The 26,388-nt window shown below is 43.1% G+C and overlaps 1 protein-coding gene and 1 long non-coding RNA gene across 3 annotated transcripts in view; one reads left to right on the forward strand and one right to left on the reverse strand.

Moving 5' to 3' along the window:
- LOC128577307 (uncharacterized) overlaps positions 1-6,809 on the forward strand; it is a 96,575-nt gene extending 89,766 nt beyond the window's left edge. The window contains exon 3 of the long non-coding RNA XR_008377555.1: positions 6,653-6,809. This is a non-coding gene — a long non-coding RNA (uncharacterized LOC128577307). The remainder of the gene's footprint in view (positions 1-6,652) is intronic.
- The window catches only part of ANOS1 (anosmin 1), a 165,023-nt gene that overhangs the window by 59,686 nt on the left and 78,949 nt on the right, over positions 1-26,388 (reverse strand). For both annotated transcript variants that reach the window (XM_053579480.1, XM_053579481.1), the window contains exon 3: positions 6,756-6,818. In XM_053579480.1, coding sequence (XP_053435455.1) covers positions 6,756-6,818 — 63 coding nt within the window. The remainder of the gene's footprint in view (positions 1-6,755; positions 6,819-26,388) is intronic.

Raw genomic sequence — 26,388 nt, forward strand, 5'->3', positions numbered from 1 at the left:
GGCGCTGCCTGACCACGTGGAACGGCCACCTCGGGCAAAGGGCCACCATGGTCTCAGGATGTGACAAACAGGAGACAGACAAGGAAGGCACTTCCTGTTTGGTCACAAGGGAGGAAGGGATAGGAAAATAAATGAAGCCGTGATGGTGAACACAGACCAGGGATAACACGACCAGGAGGTGGCTACTGTGCACGGAGGACTAACTCCGGCTCCTCCTCATAACGCCTGCTCTTCCTCACCCAGGACTGACCGTCTCTGCCATCTGGTGACCCTTGGGGAACGTCTGGCCATACCCACCCTGCCTGGCCACCCCCATCGCTGCCTGGCCACTCCTATAACTTCCTGGCCACCCCACACCCACCACTGCCTGGCCACACCCACCCTGCCTGACCACATCCACCACTGCCAGGCCACACCTGCCACTGCCTGCCCACACCCACCACTGCCTAACCACATCCACCACTACCTGACCACACCCACCACTGCCTGGCCACACCCACTGCTGCCTGACCACATCCACCACTGCCTGGCCACACCCAGTGCTGCCAGGCCACACCCTCTGCTGCCTGGCCACACCCACTGCTGCCTGACCACACCCACCACTGCCTGACCACATCCACCACTGCCTGGCCACACCCAGTGCTGCCAGGCCACACCCTCTGCTGCCTGACCACACCCACCACTGCCTGACCACATCCACCACTGCCTGGCCACACCCAGTGCTGCCAGGCCACACCCTCTGCTGCCTGACCACACCCACCACTGCCTGACCACATCCACCACTGCCTGGCCACACCCAGTGCTGCCAGGCCACACCCTCTGCTGCCTGGCCACACCCACTGCTGCCTGACCACACCCACCACTGCCTGACCACATCCACCACTGCCTGGCCACACCCAGTGCTGCCAGGCCACACCCTTCGCTGCCTGCAATGCCGGGGCAGCACCAGGAAAACGCCTGATAGGACCCACCCATGAGTTGCTATTGCTTCTTAGCAACCACTGCACGTTTTCAGCCACAGCTGTCACCATGAGGCGATGCCGCCCACCCACCCTGCCAGCATGCAGCCCGCAGCTCCACACTGATAAGTGAGCACCACGCCTCACCCAGGTGCCTGGTAGCCCCAAGGTCACCTGGCTGGAGACAGGTCAGTGAAGGATTCCGGCTGTTCACCAGGGAGTCTTTCGCACAACGGTATAAGTATGTTAATTTAAAAAAATTCACTGTTCTCAAACTCTGAGCTAGGAGGTAGGCGTTTGGGGAACATCTCAAACTCTTTTCTAAAAAGACAATTCATTAATTTTACCCTATTATTTCTCATGTTAATAACTGGAAATACCATCAAAAACTCAAAACATAACTTCACTAAGGGAAGATCCCCGTAATCCTGGGGTGACTACAATATTAGCCTCATTTCTACAAACTAAGTTGAGTTTAAAATACCACATATGTGTAAGAGTTAGGATGGAAACGGTTGTTGGGTGCATTTTAAAAACCTATGAAAGACCTGGAAATTTTTATATACTGTGAGGACGGATGCAGTATCAAATAGTATTACAGTTTTAGAGCCATGATAATCTTTCTGATATTGTAAATTGAATGGATGTCAAAGTATCAATACTCTATTACAATCAAACAATTAAAGGTATGCTCTTTTCTTATATTAACAAAAGGAAAAAAGTAGAAATACTGGGTAAAAAAGTATAATTTCAAGGTTCAAATTGGAATTGTAGAAGCCATATAAACTGGTTTCTTTATAATCATATGATTCTTTCAAATCATAAAATTTGAAAACAACGTGAACTGAGGAAACAAATTGTTTCTCAATTTAACAACTTTACACTTAAAACATAGAAGAAAGGCCGCATGGCCAGTAGTGAATTAGCACAAATCTGTAGCTAGCTAATTTAAAAAAAAAAAAAAAAAAAAAAATTTTTAACTTTTAAAAATCTGTAGCTAGTTAATTAAAAAAAACCTTTTTAAACTTTTAAAGCATCATCAACTCTCAAGGCTTTTCTCTCTTACCCATTTCACAGGTCATTTTTCTGCTAGCTGCTAGGTATGTTTTACTTCGTTGGCTTTTGAAGTTCTAAATTTAGGTTTAAACCTAAGTTAGTAATGAAAGGAGTATGCTAACACATCTGAAACAATCATTTAGTTTTTGCCAGTTTTCCTCTTGCAACAAAATATATACGTTGCCTGCATTGGGAAAAAATACTTAGTTCCCAAAATCATCCATCCCACCACATGGGTTGACATTTCCAAGTAGAAATAATGTTATTAAATCTGGCAAGTGTTGGTGACTTAGCTTTACCCCATGATATAACAAAATCAACTTGGTTGATACTTTCCACATATGAATCAGAGTATGAGTCACCAATCAAATAAGTTTGGGTTCTCTATTCATGTGTTATCTTAAGTATCCATGTGCTAACTGCCCCGCCCTGGAGCTGCAAGCACAGAAGAGTGACAGGTCCCCTGGTCCTCATTTCCTCGTTAATGACTGAGCTAACAGGGCAGAACAAGTGTGCAAGGCCAGTGACCTAGGACAGACAGACAGGAAGCATGTGTACCCTGTGACCACAAAAGGAGAATCTCATAATCACCCCAGTAATTCACATCTTCCAGCTAATCTGAGAGCTGTCCTGTATGGATATTCAATATTCAATGTTTTCCCTTTTGACAAAAATTAAAAAATGATCTCTGGGGCGGCGCATGTGGCTCAGTCGGTAAGGCGCTGGCCCCATATACCGAGGGTGGCGGGTTCAAACCCGGCCCCGGCCGAACTGCAACCAAAAAATAGCCGGGCGTTGTGGCGGGCGCCTGTAGTCCCAGCTAGTCGGGAGGCTGAGGCAAGAGAATCGCCTAAGCCCAGGAGTTGGAGGTTGCTGTGAGCTGTGTGAGGCCACAGCACTCTACCGAGGGCCATAAAGTGAGACTCTGTCTCTACAAAAAAAAAAAAAAAAAAAAAAGAAAAAGAAATGATCTCTGGGATTATTCTGAGGATTATGGAAATAAATGTGTTCACCTTTGCACTTGTGGCTTCTGAATGGGTGTGTAACCTTGAAATATTGTAAGTAACATTAGGAATATTACATGTTATAATACACAGAAAGAATTAAGCACTACTGTGTATAGTTGGCCTGCAATACATATTCAAAAAGGGGTAAGCAATTTGTCTCATTTTTCTTTTCCTACTGCTACAAGTTTGCTGTTCAACATTTAAAAATTCTTCTGACAAAAATTTTAGAAGATCCCAAACCGAAAAGTAAATCTGCCTTTTTCTACAGTGTCACTGGCCACCAGATTCCAACCTGCTACTACCAGGGTCTGCCTGCATCTAGGGAATTGTACCCTCTAAGAACTCAGTAGCGTTTTTGTACTTAATGAAGTTCATCTTTTAATAACATAGATTTAATACAACAATCTTACAGAGGAGCTCTATTCGACTCTTTATTGTATTTATCAAAGGCAAATGTTGATAGTCTCTATCAACTTTCCTCCATAATTCACTTGAATTAGACTGAAAAAATATTAATGGTGTGAATATAAATGGGAAAACATATGGTATGTATAAACAAAGTCCCTATCCACGTCTTTAATCAGACCTTCATCAGAATTTATTGGTTGAATGAAAAATGGAGAAAAATGTGTGCCAGTCAGAGAAAATAATGTGTGAATATTAAAACTCTAGACATAAATAAAATGTGTAAATTGGTTCTTCAGTGGTTGGTAGGAAATTCTGTAGACAGAGATCAGCTGGTTGTTAGGAAAGCAGTGTCCAACCATTAATCGTGTAAAATCACTTGTGATATTACCAGTTAATTACTCAGACACTTGTTAGGAGGAGTGTGAAAATATCAGGGAAGAAATTATTCAAATCGGTTTAGTGCCCATAAATTTCATGTCAACTAAAGACACTTGTGACAACACAAATATATGTGCTCAATGTTCTTTTTCTTGTCTACACAAATATTTCCAGGCAATGAAGCCAAATTATTGATTGTAAAATTAATGCAACTATAATTTCCCTGATAAAATCATGCATATGAATAATTCCATGAATCACATAAATGTCAATCTTTTGCCAGGTCATTGGCTCCAATTTAAAATTTGGAAAAAAATATGGTTACTGTGTTCATTCATTTTTTGCTCAATTTTCTACCCTTGCTGTCCCAAAAACTACAAAAAAAAATCATCTTTGAAGATTATGCATTTTGTTAGAGTAGTTAGTATCTAAATGATGCTATTATACATCCAATTTAGGGTACATAAAGCAAAAAGGTAAAGAAAAATAGCTTAGTGCAGTCCCAATATTGGATTAAGTAAAAATCCTTTCATATTTTAAACACTATATTTATCATATTGTAAATATTAAATATGCAAAATCAATTAATTCTCATAAAGCCCTTCTACACTTCCCAAGAGCTAAAAACTAAATGTGATTTTAGTGCCTTGGCTAGACAATACTCTAAGCTCTGTTAAGAAAAAGCAAATAAAACATATTTTTTTACCTACTTGTGGAAAGTGGCTAAAAATAATAATGAATGCTAAAAATAGTCGGTGACATTTCTTAAACGATTGTTTAAAAAGAAACAATTGTCTTTGTTTAAGATTAGTATAACATGCAAGATGCTGTACACCTGAAATAAGTGTGCAGTAAACATGGAGGATGAAGAGAAAGACTCCAATTCAGAAAGTGACTTAAAATGTTTAAAATCATATAACTCTGAGGCTTAGGCTATGGAGAGAACACTGGATTTGGCATTTGGTTCAATTCAATAGAATGGTACAATATGACAATTTGACAGGAACAAAAAATGCTTTGCAAAGAGCCAAGGCACAGGTGGCTTCTGTTCCTGCTGTCAGCCAATGATCAGGAAAGTAGTCAGGAAGGCTGCCTCGCATACAGTCAGAGACGCAGTCTCACATGCAGTCAGGAAGGTTGCCTCGCATACAGTCAGGAAGGCTGCCTCGCATGCAGTCAGGGACGCAGCCTCGCATACAGTCAGGGACACAGCCTCACATGCAGTCAGGAAGGCTGCCTCGTGTACAGTCAGGAAGGTTGCCTCGAATGCAGTCAGGGACGCAGCCTCACATGCAGTCAAGAAGGTTGCCTCGCATACAGTCAGGGGCGCAGCCTCGCATGCAGTCAGGAAGGCTGCCTCGCATACAGTCAGGGACGCAGCCTCGCATGCAGTCAGGAAGGCTGCCTCGCATACAGTCAGGGACGCAGCCTGGCATGCAGTCAGGAAGGCTGCCTCGCATACAGTCAGGGACGCAGCCTCGCATGCAGTCAGGAAGGCTGCCTCGCATACAGTCAGGGACGCAGCCTCGCATGCAGTCAGGAAGGCTGCCTCGCATGCAGTCAGGAAGGCTGCCTGGCATGCAGTCAGGGACGCAGCCTCGCATGCAGTCAGGAAGGCTGCCTCGCATGCAGTCAGGGACGCAGCCTCGCATGCAGTCAGGAAGGCTGCCTCGCATGCAGTCAGGAAGGCTGCCTCGCATGCAGTCAGGGATGCAGCCTCGCATACAGTCAGGGACGCAGCCTCACATGCAGTCAGGAAGGCTGCCTAACATACAGTCAGGAAGGCTGCCTCGCATGCAGTCAGGAAGGCTGCCTAGCATGCAGTCAGGAAGGCTGCCTAGCATACAGTCAGGAAGGCTGCCTAGCATACAGTCAGGAAGGCTGCCTTGCATGCAGTCAGGGACGCAGCTTCACATGCAGTCAGGAATGCAAGCTTGGACACTATTAGAAGGGTAACCTGGCACACGATCTCTGCATTGAGTGTTCCGTCGTTCTCTGCACCAGCACCATCTCCATCATCATCATCATTGCTGTCGTGGCAGTTAACCTCCAGTAGATGCTTATGTCTTCCACGTCTGTCCTTCTATACCACATGCTGTATTTCTTCCTCTTATTTAAACTCCTTTCCTGTCTGCACAACCATCATTATTTCCACGCCACAAATGGGGAACAGAAGCTCAGGGGGAGCATAAGACACGCACACATCACAAAGCAAGAAAAGCGGAATCTGGACACCATTACGGACAATGTTGGTCAAAGCCACCCCCTCCACCTACCCCACCCCATCCCCCGTCTCTCCCACCTTTCCTGGAAAAGCTTTCATCACATACCCAACATCCCAGCTTCCTCCCCGTGGTTGTCAGGGACTAGCCCTGGCACCCTCCTGGACTCCCCTCTTTCTGCTATTGCTTTGTCTAACCCATCCCCAAACTCTGTTAGCTCCACGTTCTGAACATAAGTCCACCATCTCTGACCACCTCCACCTCGACTACCCAGACTTCTTCTAATAAAAATTGAGTCCATCTTTTAAATGGGACCTCATATAACAAGCATCAAATTACTTCAGGCAAGCATTCTGCTCCGAGGGAAAACAGTAAGAGGAAAATGTTTGAGAAACCCTGACAGCATTAATACGGCTTTCAATCACACGTCCAGAGCTACTCAGAGAACAGCCATGGCGTATGGCGGGAGGGTGGTGACAGTGTGGACCTTTAAAAGCTTCTAGCCTTGTCTCTATGCAGAATAATTTTCTTTCTGTCTGGCAAACTGATGGTGAAAGTAGTGGGCAGCTGGCTTTTAAGAAAGCTCAAGAACTTTTTTTTTCTTTTTGTCACACACACACAGGCCTGAAGTTCACTGGTGTCCCCATGTTGCAGAAGAATAAGAACGCCCTTCATAAGAGTGGCCCCACTTAGCACAGCCAGACGCAAGTCGCCGACGTCCTTACCTCACAGAAGCTCTGACACTGGTGTTTCCTCAGGTCCCCCGACTCCTTGCACGGCTCCAAGCACTGGCAGAGAGGGACAATACGGGTAAGTAAGACACAGGCGAGAGACAGGGCCAGGACAGTGAACAGAACCAGCCACGGCTGCAGCCTTGCCATGCCTGCTGCTCCTAATTAGCTTAGAAAATCCAGCTGAGCAGCTGGTCATTGTAATTAGATACAATATAAATTATTTAATTATAAAGCCAAAGTATTTAGGGACGAAATTATTTTTCACTCAATAAGGAATAATTTTTAAGAGTTGCTTATTTGGATGAAATTCTTTTTCTCACAAAATTTAATATTAACGGGCGGCACCTGTGGCTCAAAGGAGTAGGGTGCCAGCCCCGTATGCCAGAGGTGGCGGGTTCAAACCCAACCCCGGCCAAAAACTGCAAAAAATAAAAATAAAAATTTAATATTAACTTGTTTTTCACTGGCAGCACAGGGCTGGGTTTTGTACACTTTTCTACAAGTGATTAAGTGAAAAAGCATTGTATTAAATGCACAGATCGTTGTTAATTATGTTTTATCTCAATGAGTGCAACAGCATTAGCATTCATCCAATTTAATCAGTCCTTTAAAATATATTGAATACATCTAAATGCTGGATTCTGACATGAGACTTTCATATGAGAAAATAAGGGTCACTGAAACACACACCCTTCCTACTGTATACATTCTGATAAATAAAACACACTAGCCAGTCTCCACTGTTCAGTAATAGCTGTAATAATAACTTTTTTTTTATTAAATCATAGCTGTGTACATAGATATAATCATGGGGCATCATTCGCTAGCTTCACAGACCATTTACCAAGTTTCACATATACCCTTGTAAGATGCACTGCTGGTGTAATCCCAATCCCCTTCCCTCTATCCACCTCCCCCCTCCCTATAATAACTTTTTTGAATAAACAAATATATACATATAAATATGTAGTTTATTACCATATGTACTATATATAAAGCACATGTAGTATGCAATTATATGGTGTGTGTGTGTGTGTGTGTGTGTGTAATAGCCATTCCTCATGATTGAAAAAAATGGTACATTCACATGCATGGATATTTGAGTCTCAAAACTTTATTTTAATTCAAGTTTTAATTAGCAAAAATTAATAGTCATGCCATCGTCAAATGTAAGTCATTTAAATATAAGCACAGCCCTGGCCCTCATAACCTCATGATGATTTCATCTGTAATATTTCTATTTCACTGCTAATAAATTTTCCATTTAGCATAGAAATTCTCAGTTAAATTTCAAACATGCATAATATGGAATTCAGGATATATGGTATACAGATACTATTTTTTTCACTTTATTTTCCAGTAACTTTCTCCTTATTTTAAAATAAGATACAGTTGAAAGATACACTTCAAGACTCTCGGATGGGACTAAATTTTCAAATATTCATTGCCATTTGTCAATCAAGGATATATGTGAAAACTGCCCAGGTGCCCACTGCCAGTCCTTCCCAGCAATACTGCTTGAAGAGTGACCAATGACAGATAACACGGGCACGAGGTATGACCACTGACAGATAACACGTGCACGAGGTATGACCACTGACAGATAACACGGGCACGAGGTATGACCACTGACAGATAACACAGGCACGAGGTATGACCAATGACAGATAACACGGGCACGAGGTATGACCAATGACAGATAACACGGGCACGAGGTATGACCAATGACAGAAAACACGGGCACGAGGTATGACCAATGACAGAAAACACGGGCACGAGGTATGACCAATGACAGAAAACACGGGCATGAAGTATGACCAATGACAGATAACACGGCACCACGCGGAGGTTATTAGGAAAGCGGACTCGCAGGCCTCTCGAGAGCCTCTCTTTCAAACTGCAGAGTCAGAATCTCCCGGAGCAGGCCCTGAGGCTCTCTTTTAACAAGTCCTACTAGAAATTGTGATGCTTGCTAAACTTTAAAAAGAAGTGCTTATTGTACCCTCAATGAATCTCCAACAATAAAAAAAAAAAAAAAAAAGAAGTGCTCTCAAATCTTGAATCTGTCGTGTCTCTTTCCTGCTTTATATAAATTTCACTAGGAACAAATATTTCCTATGAGAATGTTGTAGATACTCTGTCAGTCACGTTGTCCATAAGCAATTCATTTTTAATCATTTTATTAAAAAAATATTTGAGCCCCTTAATAATTCTTTCCCAAGACTGGCACCAGCTTGTCCCAAGTGTTAGTGTTTTCTCTTCCCAAACCCTGTTCAAAAACAACCGCACAATTTTTGACCAATATAGCAATTTTAAAAGAATGTCATTTTTCTAATATTCACAAAACATTGTTTAAAAACTTTTCTACTTTACATTTGATGCATTGCTTAAAGAGTTAGTTTGGTTCCCAAAAGCTATATTATTGCTTTATCCCCAGAGCGCTCTCTCTTTTTTGCCCAGATGTTCCGTCTTAAGCAAAACCGTTTAGTCGGGTTATTTAATATATATGCTTCGACTTAATTCTCCCTAAAGACCATTTGAAGTTAATAAATAGCAGTCTTCAAAATACCTTGAGATTTTGTTCAGTGCAATCCGTGTCCCATCAAGTAGCAGGACCAATGCGCAAGGTCTAGGGACTATTCATGGACACAGATTCGGCCACTTGTAAGGTAAGCCTTTGTCAGCTCACTCAAGAAACACCCAACAAGCATTTATTCCATAAATAAATTTTTAAATACTATGTGGCTAACATTGCCTCAAAATCATTATGCAATTCTTGCTTTCTGTCATTACTAAGATGGAAGTTGTGAACACACAATGCTACGTGTGTGCACTCCCTCATTTTTTCACAACTATAAACACCAGTGCACAAAAAGTCTCACAGCTCTGAGATCTCCATAATCCCACACAACCATGTCCTGACAGCTTGTGGAATGGTCAAATACTTTGCATAAAACAAATATCACTTACAAAAAATGGGCATATTGCTGAAGTATTAATAGAAACAAGACATAACACCCCAGTCATCCTGTTAACCCGGCATCTCTGTCTGCCAAGGCCAGCGCAATTCACTGCAACTTCTATTTTAATTGCATGCTTGCTTTATTTCCAATTACCAGTGATCAACAGTGTCTAAAGATACATCTCAAAACGTTATTAGTGACAGCCAACATTTTCTTTCAATAATCCTCTACAAAATCTACCTAACAAGAATAGCCTAGATGCGTCTCAGTAAATCTTTGCAGAATGAATTTGCCAAAGCCCTATTTCTTTACAGCATGCCAGCTAGTAAAAAAGGATTTCATCAAAACATAAAAAGAAAAAGGGGGGGGGGAGAATGACAGACATTTCTTTTGTACTTCATATAGAAGAAAACATTCCCTGATTCTCTAAGCAACACAAAATGTATGTCAAAAGACAACAGCCCCACATCTCTCTTCCATGAGAGAAGTGAATTTTATAAAAATGATACCACTGGCAGATATGGCTCTGGAATTCATTACCTATCACAACTCAAGTGCTGTGATGGCATATTGCGTAACAGCACCCAAAACAGTAACCGAAGTTAGTAGTATTAGCAAGTGTTTAGACTTTGAAGGGTTGGGGTGATAGACTGAACTCATCTCTTACTAGGCTACGCCTTCAAGCCTGATGAAGAAAACTTTAAATTTCAGAGAAAAAACAAGGTTGCGAGAGCTGATCAAACAAGCCATTGTCTGCCATGAAGACAGCAGTGATTTTTTTTTTTTTACCCATCCTGCCACCTAGAACCTGTACGGATAATGGAAGAGCTTTTGGAACTATTTGTTCAATGGAGACTCATCGTGACGAATGCAGAAATAGGTCTAAGTAGGCACCATTATTCTCATGTTTTAGAGAGGAGACACTCAGTGTAGAGGAGGAGGAACTAACCCTAGTGACCCATGAGAGCAACCAGGGAATTGGGATGGGAACCTCTGCTTCGGCAACTCAGACGAGGGTGAGTTCTGTGCTAATGAAAGCACCAACCTATTTATGCCACTTGCTGCAAGGGCCTCATGAGTTCATGTATAGAAAAGAGATTTCCAAAGTGAAAAGTACTTTGCCAATCTATTTTTACTTTGCTAAATTGTTATGGTCTCAGAGAGGATTGCATTCCAGAATTCCCTGGGTGCTAGATATCCTCCTGCTTGTATGTAATCACAACTAACAAGATCAACTACTGCGTGTCACAGAGCAAGACATCCAGCTCCTGATCCAAAGGGCCAGCAAACAAGGAAATGGTTTGATACTACCCTGATGAACTACCATCTGGCCAGTTAAAGCAGAAAATTCCATACTTGCATTTAACCAAACACATACATAAAAGCACAGCAGAGGAAATTTTATTACCAAAATGGCAAGTATAATAAATCCTGATGCAAAAAAAAAAAAAAAGTTCACATAAAATTTAAATGTTCACGGGTGGTGCCGGTGGCTCAGTGAGTAGGGCGCCGGCCCCATATACCGAGGGTGGTGGGTTCAAACCCAGCCCCGGCTGAACTGCAACCAAAAAATAGCCGGGCGTTGTGGCAGGCGCTTGTAATCCCAGCTTCTTGGGAGGCTGAGGCAGGAGAATCGCAGAAGCCCAAGAGCTAGAGGTTGCTGTGAGTCCTATGACATCATGGCACTCTACTGAAGGCGGTAAAGTGAGACTCTGTCTCTATTAAAAAAAAAAAAAAAAATTTAAATGTTCATATAAGCCCAGTAATCAAGGAAGTAGAAAATGTAATTAGGGGATGCTAAAGAAACAGAATCCAAGCTAAAACAAAGCCACTAGCACGCCATACAGTCCAACCTGTTCAAATTCACATCAAGGTACTAAACCCACAAATACAGATTAATATTTCCTATGTGCAAAATGTCTGTCTAGTCACTGAGGCAGAGGAAAATGTGGCAGAAATTGTTAGGCCCTGAGACAGCATTCGGTCTCTTCTGGGAGAAAAGCAGGTAGATAAGTGAGTCTGTACCACTTGCACTGATATCTGGGCCCCAGTCTTACAGAAGGGAAGGGGAGGGAGAGGGGTTCCATCTGAGGTCATTGCAGAGGATTTTGTAGCACTGGGGACTCATGAGTTGACACAAACACCAGTAAGACTGTGGCCCAGATATCACTGCAAGAACAGGGAGGAGGGAGTGTGATGCGTGTTTCTGAGAGAAGAGTGCCCACTGTACAACACAGGCTGGGACGGAGAGCCTCTGGGGTCGCCACTGACACTCTCAGAATGGAGAGTTGCTTGCTCATTTAAGGTGACTTGAGCGCTGGCATACAAGACAGAGTTAGAGGGGTGAGATATTACAGGGGATGAAAGCAGAGCAAAAATCTGTACCATGTCTTCCAAATCCTCTGTCCACGATTTCTAGGGTCCATACACCATTTGGGTGGCCAAGAACATTGGGAGAACGATAAAAAGCAACATGGGTGTGCAAGTTCATGAACATAGTTACTGATTTGCTCAGAAACACGGGAATAAGAGAGAAATGAAAATGAGGAAAGGCACCCAAATGTCTAACCTAGATCTGAAAAGAAGTGATGGTGTCACCAAGACGGAGGCGAAGGAAAACAAGGAAGTCTAGGACGAAGACCTGAGTGCTTATTAAGCTGATGCTGAGGTGTCCAGGGGTGGACAGGGAGGCGTGCCCATCCACCAAGCTCCTGGAATCGTGGACATGGAGATCAGGGCAAGGGTGAGCGTTGACAGCCTTCTTTGGTCTTTCTCTCTCCACATTAGTTCTTTCCACAACCATTTCCTGAGTTGTAGCTGTAACCACAATGCCATGCTAACTGAAGGGTCCCCTAAGTCTGTGAACCACAGAGGGATCGGCCTTCAAAGAACCATACGGTCTGAAAAGGTGAAAACAGCATGTTCATTTATAAGCAGAAGTTCAAGATACCTGTCAAAAGACAGGTGCCCAGAAAAGTGAACTTGGAGTCTCAAAAGTTCAGGAGGTGGGCTGTGCGAAAATTAAGACTTTGACAGCCTTGAGAGGCTGTCACAGTTCATCCAAGTTTTCCCTTTAATCTGTTTTATTCTCTACTTTTTGTGTTTGTGCTTCAAAATGAGGTCACTGGGACATGTCGGTAGGCAGAAAGGAAGGATGGGATAGAAACTGTATGAAGATGTAGGAAAAAGAGGAAATAATCAATTGATTAAAATCCCAGAGAATGTTGTAGAGGTTATGACATGAAGACACAGAATTTTAGAGAGGCAAGGGAACTCAGCAGTCAGGGAATTCAAGCCTCCATCTCCCAGCTTTGAGACCTAAAAGGTCTTCACAGAGACAATGGCGAGGCGTCAGGGGTTAGGTGCGTGGTTCCACCAGGACACGGGATGTTCACTTTCATGCCTCAGCTGACAGGATGGAAGAGTTTGCAGGGAGATCAAGGCAGTGTGGCCCTGAGTGGCACACATGGGTGGGACAGTGCCGGTGGCGAGATAACTGTGCTCTCACAGGTGCAATCCTGACATCCAGGCTGAGTGGTCTTCAATGAACAGAGAATGCAGACCACGTTCCAGGTGAAGGACTTAGCAAATGAGGCCTCTAGGCAAGTAAGTCTGAAGGCAGGAAAAAGAGCATAGAGCCTCAGGGTTGAATCGACCCAGAGGAGAATCTCTCATCCTCCATATGCCAAAAATTTTTGTCTCCACTCTGGCCTTTTTTTAACCCTTCTGGACTATAGGTTTCTGACATACAAATGATAGAAGAATATTTGCTCAAGAGGACTCTTTTGGAATAAAAGGTATAAAGACCACCTTTTAAAGCACCTGCCCATGGTAAATCTCAGTTAATCTGGCTCCTTCCTGTTTCCAGGGGACCAATAAGGGGAATTTATTTTAGTTCTATCGTATTTACTCAAATATATAGCTTTTATTTTTTATTTTTTCCTTTAAATTGAGGAAGTTAAGATTTCCTTGAATTCTGGTCTCTCAAGCGTGTAAGCACGTTCTAACAATTGCTTTTAAAATGCTGGATTTCTTGCCAACAATTCCGAGGTCTACAGCTGGGTGGGGTGGTAATATTCTTGAGTGTGGCCAGAAAGTGGAATGAAAAGGGAGATTCCAAGATGAGGGAGGGCCGTGTGGAGGACATATGGTATGCCTTCACACAAGTACTTTCTGTTGAATAATAAAAAACAATCAAGTAATGGTTTAAATTTAATTTCTGTCAGGATTATCGCTTGGATTGAAAGAATGAAGCTTGCATTCTACAAACAAAAAATCCACTTTTTAAATTTTGCACAGGTATACCTTCATAGCATGTAATAATGCTATCCACACAAGTTTGGAAAGGCCATTTGTTTTCTGAATCACTGGCAACAAGTTTCTCTGGGAAACTGTAAATCTGTTTTTTAGATGGAAGTTTTTTTTTAATTATTATTATTATTCCCAAAATATTTCCTAAAACATGTGCACCCTACTGCCTTTAGAAGTCTTTGTGGACTCTCTGCAGTTCTAAATTGGTACTGTATAGAAATTGTTACAATCCTGTGTGTCGAAAGTGCACTGTGTCTTGCCAAAATAATGAAATCTGTTGGCAGACAGCCCTCAGAAGTACAGTTGAATAATCACCAGGGGATTAGCGTGCCAGCCCAGCACAAGAGCACACGCCGGAGATGCCTCACATGGCACGTCAGCCGGCTTGGAGACATTCAAAGGATAATTACTCTCCCACCACCAGGCTTATCAGGAAACACGGGCCTCACTTTATCACAGATATTTTTCACAGTAACAGGAGTCCAGACATTAAGGGCTTTTTCAGTTTCAGGGAAAGTACTTAGAAACTACCCAAATAAATAAATAAGAGGAAAAGTAATGAATCAAAGTAATTATTACCAGAAAAGCATCCTCAAATCATAATCATTTCTCATGTAAAGCGTACCATTATTAACAGCCTTGTGTCACCCAGAACAGGAATGTCCTGGAATTCTGTGGCACCGAAGGCCAACACACCTTCTTAGCATCCAGTTTTCAAACCCTTGCTTCTGCTGTGGCATTTTAGCATAGCACTCAAGCTTCAAAGCATCTTCTCACAGTTATTTCTCAAATTAAAAAGATACTGATTATGAAGCGAAAGTGATAACTTTGCAGGGTAAAAACCAGGCAGAGAGCACCTTGACTCATGATCAAGGGTAACAACTTCCAAGAATGCAGGAAAATACCAACAAACAAAATCCCGCAGGTGCCTCCGGAAAGGCTGCGCTGGGAAAGCAACACACCTCGGAGGCAGGATCCCTGCCCAATGTGTGGAACTGAGTCTAACGTGAGGAGACACCAAACACAGCCAGATCGAGGTGCTGCTACAAAGCAACGTCTCTAGTCTTCAACAGTCTCAATCTCCTGAAAGACAAAGAAAGGAGCAATTCCAGACCTGAGGAGAATAACGTTATATGACAAGTAAACACCAAGCGTGATGATGGATTGGGTCCCGAATCAGACAAGGCCATAAAAGACGCTGTGGGGCAATCAGAGAAATGTAAAGATGGACCATACATGAGATACCACTATTACACCACTCTTAAATTGCCTGGATTTGATCATTCCACAGGAGTTAGGCAAGACGCACTTGTTCTTAAAAAGTGCTTGATCAATTATTTGGAGGTAAAGAGTTACGATGTCTACAATTTACTTTTTTTTCAGATTAACATAAGGGTGTATACAATTAGGTTTCGTTGCCTGCATTTGTTAGTAACATCCAAGTTGTAAGTGAGTCTTTTACTCAGGAGGTGTGACGCCCACCCCTACGTTGTGCCCTTAGGGGGAGCTTACCAAACCCCCTCCCTCTTCCCACCTCGCTGCTACTGAAATTTAACTGTGTTTTTCCTCTCCTGTGGCCTGTAGCTCTTCATCTGCTAGTTTCAAATTAATATTGAGTATGTGGGGTACCTGCTTTTCCACTCTTGTGATACTTTACTAAGGAGAATGTTCTTCAGCTCCAGCCAAGTAAAAACAAAAGATGTAAAGGGTCCATCTTTTTATGGCTGAATAGTATTCCCTAGTATAAATGTGCTGTGGTTTATTTTGTTGATCCATCCGTGAATTGATGGGTACTTGGGTTACTTCTACATCTTTGCGATTGTGAATTGAGTTGCTATAAACATTTGAGTGCAAATCTCCTTGTGATAAAATGATTTTCCTTCTTCTGGGTAGATGCTTAGGAGTGGGATTAAAAAAATCACAAATGTACACACATTCACCCATATTTATCTATCTATCCATACAGAGAGAGAGCATGGTGATAAAGAAAATATGAAAAAAAGGTTAACAATTGTTAACTCTAGATTGAGTTAAGAAACTAGAAACCACAAAGCAAATCTGGCCAGATTGGGCCCCACCTCCTGTTTTTGTAAATAAAGTTTTATTGGAACACAGCAATGCCCATTTAGGCATGATTTGTGGCTACCTTTGTGCTACAACAACAGAGTTGAGTAGTTGCAACAGATGGCCCAGCAAGCTCAAAATATTTATAAATCTTGGACAGAAAGTTTGCTATACCCTTATTTAGATGAAAAGTATACAAAAGTTCTTTGCACTATTCTGATAACTTTGTTAAGTTTTGTTTTTTAAAAATAAAGTTAAAATTTATAAAATAATCTTAAAGTTACTTAAAGTCTCAAAATCACAAATTTCTTTATTAAGTGTCATTAAAAAGCTATTATGGATATAAACCTATGGGCAAAGATTATTTAAAAATTAAAGTGCTCATAGAAGGAAACATTTTGAGAAGGATGCAAAAGAACCGAAGCCTCAGGCTAACCAGATGGCATGTCTCCCACAAAACGGGTTAAGAAAAAAGAGACAAAGCCCAGAATCTTTCAGGCCCTGTAAAGTCGGATCTGACAGGGTGTACAAACACCTCAGGACTGTGGACCTACAGGAGCCAGAGCTGCCTCGGGCACCTCAGAAGTGCCAGGTCAACTCGGGAGTGGTAGTGCAGGGGTCCCAACTGTCCTGCTGTCTCGGCTTCTAATTTCAAAATGCAGGGAACAAGTGTACCCCGCACTGCAGACACCTCCTTTACACTAAATAAACCCTTTTGATGACGTCAAAGCAAAATGTTCCTCACCATAAAAGTAGGAAATGAAAATCCATTGAAAACTAGCCCAGAGCATGCGCCGAGTAAGTACTCGCTCTCAGTACTTGGTACACGCCCTGTCCAAGTTCAGACGCGAGTCCTAAAATCAGCAGAATCGGCCCATGTTTACCAGAAGTCCAGTGATGGCAACTGGTGTTAGGGCTGGGACCAGGCACAGACACGAGGGCTGGGTGCTGTTTCCCCAGATGAGGACAGTCACATCCTAACAAGAACCTTGTCCTAAAGACTAGGAAAGAACTGACCCTCAGTGGAAACGCACTGCAGAAACAGACAGCCCAATCAAAGACCTCTAAACATCAATATAGTTAGAAGACAGCTACACACCATTTCAAACCCAGAAAGCATCACACACAAGCACCGCGTTTTTTAATTCTAGTTTGAGTATAAGCATCTGTGTCCTTTGCCAGGCTCTCAGGTCAACCACTCAGCTTTTTCCAATATTGACGCCCAGACAATCAAAACAATTCATGAGTCCTGGCAGGGCCACTAGTCAGTTTTTATAGGCCCAATTAAAGAGAACTACTTTGGGCACCCGGGATCCCAAGCATTCATTATATCTGATTTTGTATAACTCAGCTGCAACCCGCAGCCACAGCCTTCCGGGGGCTTGAACATCCAGGCCTCCCCCACTCCACAAAAGTCAGGATTTAATCTGCACAGCATGAGTCTGACAGGACTGAGCCCCTAGGTTAAAAACTTCCCCTGTGACAAGTTGAATGGAGATTAGGAGTCCCTGCCCTTCATGCTAAATTAAAAAGCTTCTGCACATCTAGCTCGGGTCCCTATCTCTGTCTGCTTTTTCTTGACAGCACATCATTACTAAGAAAACATCACATCAGCAGTTCTGGAGAACCATGTCACTTTTGTCCCAGGCTGGGTGGCCTGCAACTTCCTGTGCCAGCGACTCGGTAAAATGTGGCATTCATCACCGGAGGGATTGGATCTTGTACTTTGTCCCTATGCAAAATCTCATAGGGCTACTTACGAGCTTGTGTCATATATAATATCTTCTTCTTGCCTAATAAGCTTGTTCCCATCAGCAGCGTATCGTAAGAATGCCGTGGGGAGAGATGTGTTGTTGGCTTATTATTTCCAAGAAATGAAACCTATTTGAGAGGGGGGAGTGATCATAGTAGGCTCTAAGACAGAACCTAAAATGTAGCCGGACCTTGCCGTCTGAGGAATCCGCAATGGAGTTGACACTAATCCTTCTCAGAGAGCAGCAGCTTGTAACACTGACAGCTTACTATCTGCCTCTGTGGTTTGGCTGCTGACGTGCCCTACTCGGGGAAGGCCTGGTGTGCTCTCGAAAGAACCAGAGGGCCAAATCCCATGGGACACTCATGTTTCCTGTCGCCCTTGCCACTTGCAATCACCCCGGCTTTGTCAGCATGAAAGCCCCTCTGAGATGTCTGCGCAGCCCTGACCAAGCCCATATTCAACCTGGCATTCTGCAGTGGGCCCTCACCCAACACACGAGCCCAGCCTCATATCCATAACGTCGAGACGCTGAAACAGAAGGACCAGGGCAGAGCATGTATGTGAGTTCGGGGTGGGAAACCCTGTTTATAATAGGACTTACCCAGCTTTTAACCCAAACTCAAAACTTACACCATCTCACTCGGACATTTAATTTTATTCTCCATTCAGCCGCCCCAAGATAGGCAATGTTGACGTTGTCTTGACTGATGAATTCCAGTATAATAAAGTAGAAATTAAAGCTGTTTTGGAACCCAGCCAGAACCAACTCACCAACCACACGCTCGGTAAGTTTGGGTCAGAATGAAGGTTTGTTTACTTATCCGGGTCTTTGGGGGAGGTTCTGCTAGAATTCTGTATTCCATTAGTTTATGGTCATTGAGGCATGGACACAGGACACTGGGCAGGGCAGACCCCTGTTGTTGCATTTGTTTTCTGTTACTGTTCTTTTGACCTGAAGCAAACATTTAAGAACTCAACTGGAGATGCCCTTTCTTGTCATTTTGCCTTTTGTAACTCTCAGCTTACTCTCTTGATGCCTTTACCCACTTGTTCATGGTTTCTCTGCTGGACCCAAAAATAAGAAAAAAATTGCAGCTCGCGTTATCTAAAACAGTGGTTACAGCAAAACGTGAGGAGGGGAATGTTCCATCGCTACCATGTCTGATGTGGTAGCCATCGACAACAAGAGGCCATTGAGCCCTGGAAATGTGGTCAATGAGATTGAGCAATGAAATACTTCATTTTACTTTATCTTAATTAATTTAAACGTGTAAAGCCATATGTGGCTAGTGGCACACAACAAATTGAGAGTGTTAAAAGGAAGGTAACAGCAACTACACCACTGTCTAACGGGAGAGGAAGTGCAAACGTTCCCAGAAGAGCAGGCCCCTGAAATTCTCAGTTCAATTAGGTTATGCTCATCCAGACATTGACGCAGCTCTTGAAGGGAGAAGTGAAGCAGCAGGGCTTTTCTTGACTGTGCCCTGCTCACTATTACTGCAGTTTGGAGCCACAGCAGAAGTGGCAAGGCTTTGTGCTGAGGGGTGTAAGTCAGCGTCCCTAGGGGTCTGGAGAGCCTTCACCAGGGGACACTTTCATAACTCCAGAGGGCCCTCAGCATAAGCAGAAGAGTCAGCTCTCTATTTCTCCTGCCGTCATTTCTGGAGGCTTAGCTTACAGTCCACTCCTTCAACAATCCCAATCATTTCAGAAGCACTTAATCCCCTGTATTAAATCCTTCCCAATTTATGTACCTAGAGTACTTTGTTTTCTTCACTGACACTCCCTGATGTAAGCAACTATGATGATAATTGTGTTCAGATTTAACCCCTGGGCCATCAAAAATGCAAAGCATGTAGCCACAGCTTCTCCAGGTGTGTACTGTGTCACCGTGTCCCCTTGCTCCCCTGCACGCTTCTCCTTTACTTTGTAAGCCCTTTCGCTCCTGCCCTCCCTCCCCTGCACACATATTTACTAAGCCACATCTGTGTCCAGCAATCTGAGGAGCACTAGACTACACGGGCACATAAAATAGACTGCATGCTATATGACCTCAGAGTGTAACGAAAGACAAAACTAATCAAGGCATAACAGGACAACGAGATAGTGGCTATGGGAAAGGGGTGGACAGAAGCTCTGATGGGGAAAACCTAACCTTAGCGATGGGTATGCAAAACTCCCTGATGAAGGGATATATAAGGCTAGAAAACAAAATACTAAGTGGGGATTAACCAGGCAAACACAGGTGGGAGGATAGGAGATTATGTTGCAGGGAGATCTCATCGTTTTAAGCATAAAAATAAAGCTGAGGGTTTCAGCACTGGAGATTCACTCTGTAGGTCGCCGCTGGATTCTGAAAGGTAAGACGCAGATAGTCTCTGAGTCACTCACTGGCTGCTCGGAGTCAACCTTAGCTTTTCGGCAAGTAGAAGCCTGGATCTCAGCAACCGTTAGGATGATTGCTGGTGTGTTTCTAGAAGCATAGCAGACCGATGGAGCCGTACAGAACAGAGGGAGGGAAATAACTGTGTTATTGAAGAAATGTATATCCTTTTAACAAAGACAAATGACCTAGCTTCTGTTTTCCCCCAATTTCAAATGCCCCTGGTAAATCCAGTTATTGGGTTGCCTCCCACAGACAGCATTCACAGGTCTGCTTTCTCAAATGGGAAAATTGCCTTAGTAAAATTCCACGCACCTGAAACTCACCCGCTCTTGGCAGCCCCTTATTGCAACACGCACTTGATATTTGTGGTGCAGCTGGTGCCATTATTGACTGCTTTCTTCCACGTGAGGGAAGCTTAAAAAGAGTCTCAGCCAAACAGGAACTGATTCTGGAAATTTTAGGCAAAGTATACGCACCCTGCAAACCTGAACAGGCTGACCAATATATGGCCGTACAGGTGCCTCTGTATCTAATATCATAAATGGTGAGGAGCACACATACAGAACGTAAAGACCTTTCCTCCCACGTTTTATGCTTTCTCCCCAACTCATTTAGCTTTGTATATATGTATCAATTCATGAAAGTCATCTGAGTACCCCCAAAGGCTCCCCAAAATTAGAGCCAAGATGCTGCTATCTGATAATGGAGCCCCTCTTTACTCAAGGAAGCAGACCTGTGCTATTCCTAATGGCATTTAGTGCACTGTTATTATATAAAATTTTATTATATAAATTTTATTACATAAAATTATACAAATTTTATTATATTGAATTTCTTTAATATTGTATATTGAATTTATTTAATACAACAGCCTTCTGCAGGTCTATATAAAGTCCAGAAACTCATCCCAATGTATGGAATCTTAATAGGAAGTGTGATGGACCAATAAGCAGAGCTCATGTAACACAGAGAGTTCAAAGGCAGAAATGAAACTTGAGAGCAGCATCTTCCAGCTGGTCGGATGGCGGTGGGTTATCAGAGCTTGTTAACAGTACTGTCCAACCACCCACTGCTAATTTGACTGGCTACAAACAATTTTTTTAATAACAAAGAATGGCATTTTGTGTAGAAAACAGCGTCTACTAGGTATTATTAGAGCTACCACATTTGCCAGATAAGGAAGCAAGTTCTTCCCATGGAGAAATAAACTTAGGTCTTGCCCTCTCTTTCTCGTTTTCTTTCTGTCTCTCTCCCCCCTCCCTGGAACCCCCCTCTCTCTCTCTGCAAATGTAGTTTCTGTCGCTGTTTGTGAACGAGCAAAACCAGTGACCCCAGAGCTCAGAAAGACTCCCCAGTCACCGCCTCCAGCACATCCCCACCCAGGGGACTAAATGAGCCGCTGACAACAAAATGCTCTTGTGCATGGGGTGATTCCTCCCGGAGTTGATAGACCACCTAACAATCACAGGAGGGGGCTGGGGAGGGCGCCTTTGTCCCTGCTGTTACTTTGTGCTTTCTCCCTCTGGCTCCCCTCTCCCCTCCCATGCCCCCCCACCTCCAGGCCCTGCATGGCTGAACAGCAGAGGCAAGGGGCTTTCACTACGAATTTCACAGCGGGATAAAACGCAGGGCTGCCTGACTGGGGCTCTGAAAGCCCTCCTTTGTGGGCCTGGTTGCGGGTCAGGGTAAGCATGGTATTGTGGCAGCAGGCATCTGTTTGCCTTCATGCCATGATCTCCCAGCAAGAAGGCGGGAGAGTCAGGAAACCCCAAGAGGAACCAGTTGCAGAAACCATCTTTGCCAGGGCCAACACAGTCCATAGTGCCGCTGGCCAGGGTGAATCAGCCACCTACCACACTGACGGTCTGACCCAATCAGTTTGATTCAACCCTGAGAGAGGGAGCTTTTCCATCCTTATACACTGAATCAGTACTTGTTGCACTAAGGAGGAAAAAAAAAGCAAAGCCTTCTGTTCAGACTTTTTGTAAGCAAAAAGAATCTGTACAGAATTAACAATCATGCTGGACAGGTTGCATTTCTAGGGTTTTCCCTCTTACAATAGAATCAGAATTTTGAAATTAATTCTCCTCCATATAAGAAACCTGTTGCTATGATTTTTTGCTATTCAAGGCTAATGAAAGTTTCTTCTATTTAAAGAAAGGCTCCATGCAGAAAAGCTTTACAGGACATAGCTAACATCAATTATTCCTTTAAGGTATAGATGCAATCTCTACTCCACAGAGAAACCAATAGATTATCCTCTAAAATCTCAACCCATTGAATATGACCAAAGTCAGTAGTTCGAAAACAGAGTTGGTTTTCAGGTATAACTGCCACCTACATAGTGACGTTTCCTCACTGTCACGGGGTTATACTACCCTGTAGGACATTGCTCTCGGAGATCAGCTGCTTACTTTGACAGGTCACCCTATATGCAGAAGAATAAGATTTGTAAAACGATGAGAAAATGATTTGAAATAAGTACGTCAGTCATGTGGAAAACCCAAAGGAAGAAGGAATTTCATTCAGGAGAAATCAATGCAAAATAAAAAATTTTGTGACTCTGAAGAGTCATTGCAAAAATCAGATACAGATGGGCACAAGAAGAAACTCAACAACTTAGTTCATCCTCAGTAAAGGAGGATGTAATTCCCAGGCCACACAATTTATCTATTGGAACAGTTTAATGATTTTTTTGTTTTAATCCAAGAGTGGTGTAGTTATCAGCACCATTGTTGAATACAGTAGAACCTCTGTAAGTTGACCACTCAAGGGACTGTCCCAAACTGGTCACCAAACGGAGGCGGTCGCCATAGTAGGAGCTGGGCCTGTCGTACATGTGGCGCCTGTCCTGTCCATGAGAATTAGGTCATCTTGAGGAGGTGGTCAGTGTATGGAAAGAGCAAGGAAGGGCTGCCGTCGTCAGAGCGGCAGAAAGCAAAACCACCCTAACACACATCAACTGATGTGTGAATAAATAAAATGAAAATCTACAATGAGATATTATTTGGCAACGAAAGGAATAGAATACAAATACATGCCGCAGCATAAATGGACATTAAAAACCTTATGCTAAGTAAACAGACCCAGATACAGAAGACCATGTGCTATATGATTCCATTCATAAAAAACGTCTAGACAGTGATTTTCAACCGGTGTGCCAAGGCACACAGGTGTGTGTTAGAGGATCTTAGGTGTGTCCTGAACATTTTTAAAGATCATTAATGAAATTATTTTCAAAAGAAGTTCAAAGCACAATAAGTATATTCTTCTTTTTCTACTCCTTTTTTTTGATCAACAAAATTGAAGTGTGGGGTGAAAGTTTAACAATAGGTTCAAGTGTTCAATGAGATAAAAAAAAAGGTTGGGGTGGCGCCTGTGGCTCAAAGGAGTAGGGCACCGGCCCCATACACCGGAGGTAGTGGGTTCAAACATGGCCCCAGCCAAAAAAAAAAAAGAGTTTGAAAAACACTGGTCTAGATTGACTCAGTAACACAGGTACAGAAAATAGACGCATGGTTAAGAAGGACTTAAAGAAGTGAAGGGGAAGGAAGGTGATTGCTAAAGGCTGTGGTGTTTTTCTGGGAGTAGTGATGAGAATATAGTAGAACTTCCATAGCTGCCCACCTCCCTACACTGACCACCTCCTCAAGATGACCTAATTCTCATGGACAGGACAGGCACCACATGTACGACAGGCCCAGCTCCTACTATGGCGACCGCCTCCGTTTGGTGACCAGTTTGGGACAGTCTCTTGAGTGGTCAACTTACAGAGGTTCTACTGTATTCAACAATGGTGCTGATAACTACACCACTCTTGGATTAAAACAAAAAAATCATTAAACTGTTCCAATAGATAAATTGTGTGGCCTGGGAATTACATCTCAATCATGATATGTAAAACGTACATTTCTAAATTCACTGGTATATAATCTGTACTGAACAATGGTTAAAAATTATCTGATTTTTTTCATGGTAAATCTTTGCATTGAAAGTTTAAAATTTAGTGATCTCCCACTCTTCCATTCTGAATAATCACTAAGCATGTAGATCAAGGTCTCAAAGTAGGGGGTTTGTCCTTTCCTACCCCCACTCCACCAAGATGAGGATTAAGTAGATAAGGAGATTTGAGTTTGCAGCCAGCAAGAAGTGTACCGTGGGCACCCCGGGTGATCCTAACACAGGCCGAACTTGAGCCATGATCCCAATGACAGTAACACTTCACCTTACACGGAGACTGGAAAGAGATACCAGCCACATAAAAATGGGAATCCTTATAAATACCGTTAAGTGCCCCCTGTTCTGTGTCAATTTTGGAGTAATTATTTTTCATGCAACATACTCAACCACCCCAAAGCAATAAATCTAGAATATGTTAGAAAACATATTACATCATCTTAAACTTTGTAAGGCAATTAAAACATTTTTTAATGTATTGATGGCCTAAGAAAAATGACCTCTTGAAAAACAGATTATAGACATGCCAAAACAAGGGCTGACATCCAGTGGATTGCTAACAGTGCATACAGAAGCCTCTATATTGAAAAAAATATAGATCTGTTTGCTTGCAACTAGAAATCCTGTACCCTTTTTTAATTAGTCAATTAATTAGTCAAAATGACATATCATCCCAAGATACTGGTGACTAAAATTTTCAGCATAACTCGCCTTTGCACTAATGAATTGGGCCACTCCATTCTACATCCTACGATCTCTAAGCTCTGCTTCTAAGATTTAGATTGGAGAGAGTACCCTTATGCAGAGTGCCATTCAACGGCGACATCGCATTAGATGGGACTCCCATGTGTCCTTCTGAAATAAACGCAGTCACCCTAGAAAGACTCAACTTGGAATGCCTGCCCCTCAGGCAACTTGCAGCTCCTCCTGGGAGAAGCACATGAGGCAGCGGAGAAGCTAGGACCTGGGTAGGAAGGAGTCAGGCCCCCCGTTGTCCAGCAGGGGGGAAAGGGCGCATGTGTTACTCAGAAAGGGGAAACAAAGGGATTGCAGCAGATCTCAGCAGCACGTGAGCTAGCTAAGATTTTCTGCGTGGCCTTTCTGAAGCAATACTTCTGGGTAGACCCTCGCCCTCAGACAGGTGGACTTTTCAGTAAATAACCTTGCCCAGCACAGTGGTCGATACACCTGTTTAGATTTGGTGTTTTATCCTCTTTATGTTTGTCTGCTCTTTAGAATGTGTTACCTTTAAGTTCTGTTGTTGTTGCTGTTGTTTCTATTTATTTTGAAATCCATCTTATCTTTCAATTCTAAGAGAAGCAGCAGGAGCTCAAACCCTATCTGAATCCAGAAAGGTGGGTCAGCCCAACACAGCATTTATAAGCCTTTCTTCTGAGACAGGAAGATTTTGGGGGCTGGGGAGTACTTATATACAGGTGAATTCCTCAGTAATAACTCATCTAAGAGACAAAACATCCATAGCAAAAATGCCACTGGATCTGTCAGGGCAAAATCATCTCAGGAGATGGGTACAAGATCCCAGCGGGTAATCTCCCTAGTAGAAATCCAGCCTCAAGCAGGATGCAGTGGTTCACACCTGTCATCCCAGCACTTTGGGAGGCTGAGGCAAGTGGATGGCTTGACCTCAGGAGTTGGAGACCAGCCTGAGCAAGAGTGAGACCCCCGCCTCTACTAAAAATAAAAAACTAGCCAGGTGTAGTGGCGGGCACCCATAGTCTCAGCTACTCAGGAGGCTGAGGCAAGAGAATCGCTTCAGCTCACGAGTTGAAGGTTGCTGTGAGCTGTGATGGCCCAGCACTCTACCCAGGGAGACAGAGTGAGACTCTGTCTGCAAAGAAGGGATGGGGAAGGAAGGGGAGGGAAGTGAAGGGAAGAAGACGGAAAGGGAGGGGTGGGGAGTGGCTTTATTCTTAATAAAGGTTAATAACAAAGAGCAGAGGAAAAGATGGTGAGTTCAGTGATGGGGCAATGAATAGGGGACACTCAAGGAAGACATCTTTAGGCAGATAGTTTAGAATTTTGTGGGCCTCGTGTTTTGGGACACCACTGCTAGGATTTTATTAAGCAAGTTGAGAACTCCTACATTGAAATGATGTTGTATTTCTCAGCATGAAAATAAACGAGAAGACTGGCCCCCATTTTTCACCTTTACTTGTCTGAGATGGA

This window comes from Nycticebus coucang, chromosome X, assembly GCF_027406575.1.
Source record: "Nycticebus coucang isolate mNycCou1 chromosome X, mNycCou1.pri, whole genome shotgun sequence".
Taxonomy (NCBI): Eukaryota; Metazoa; Chordata; class Mammalia; order Primates; family Lorisidae; genus Nycticebus; species Nycticebus coucang.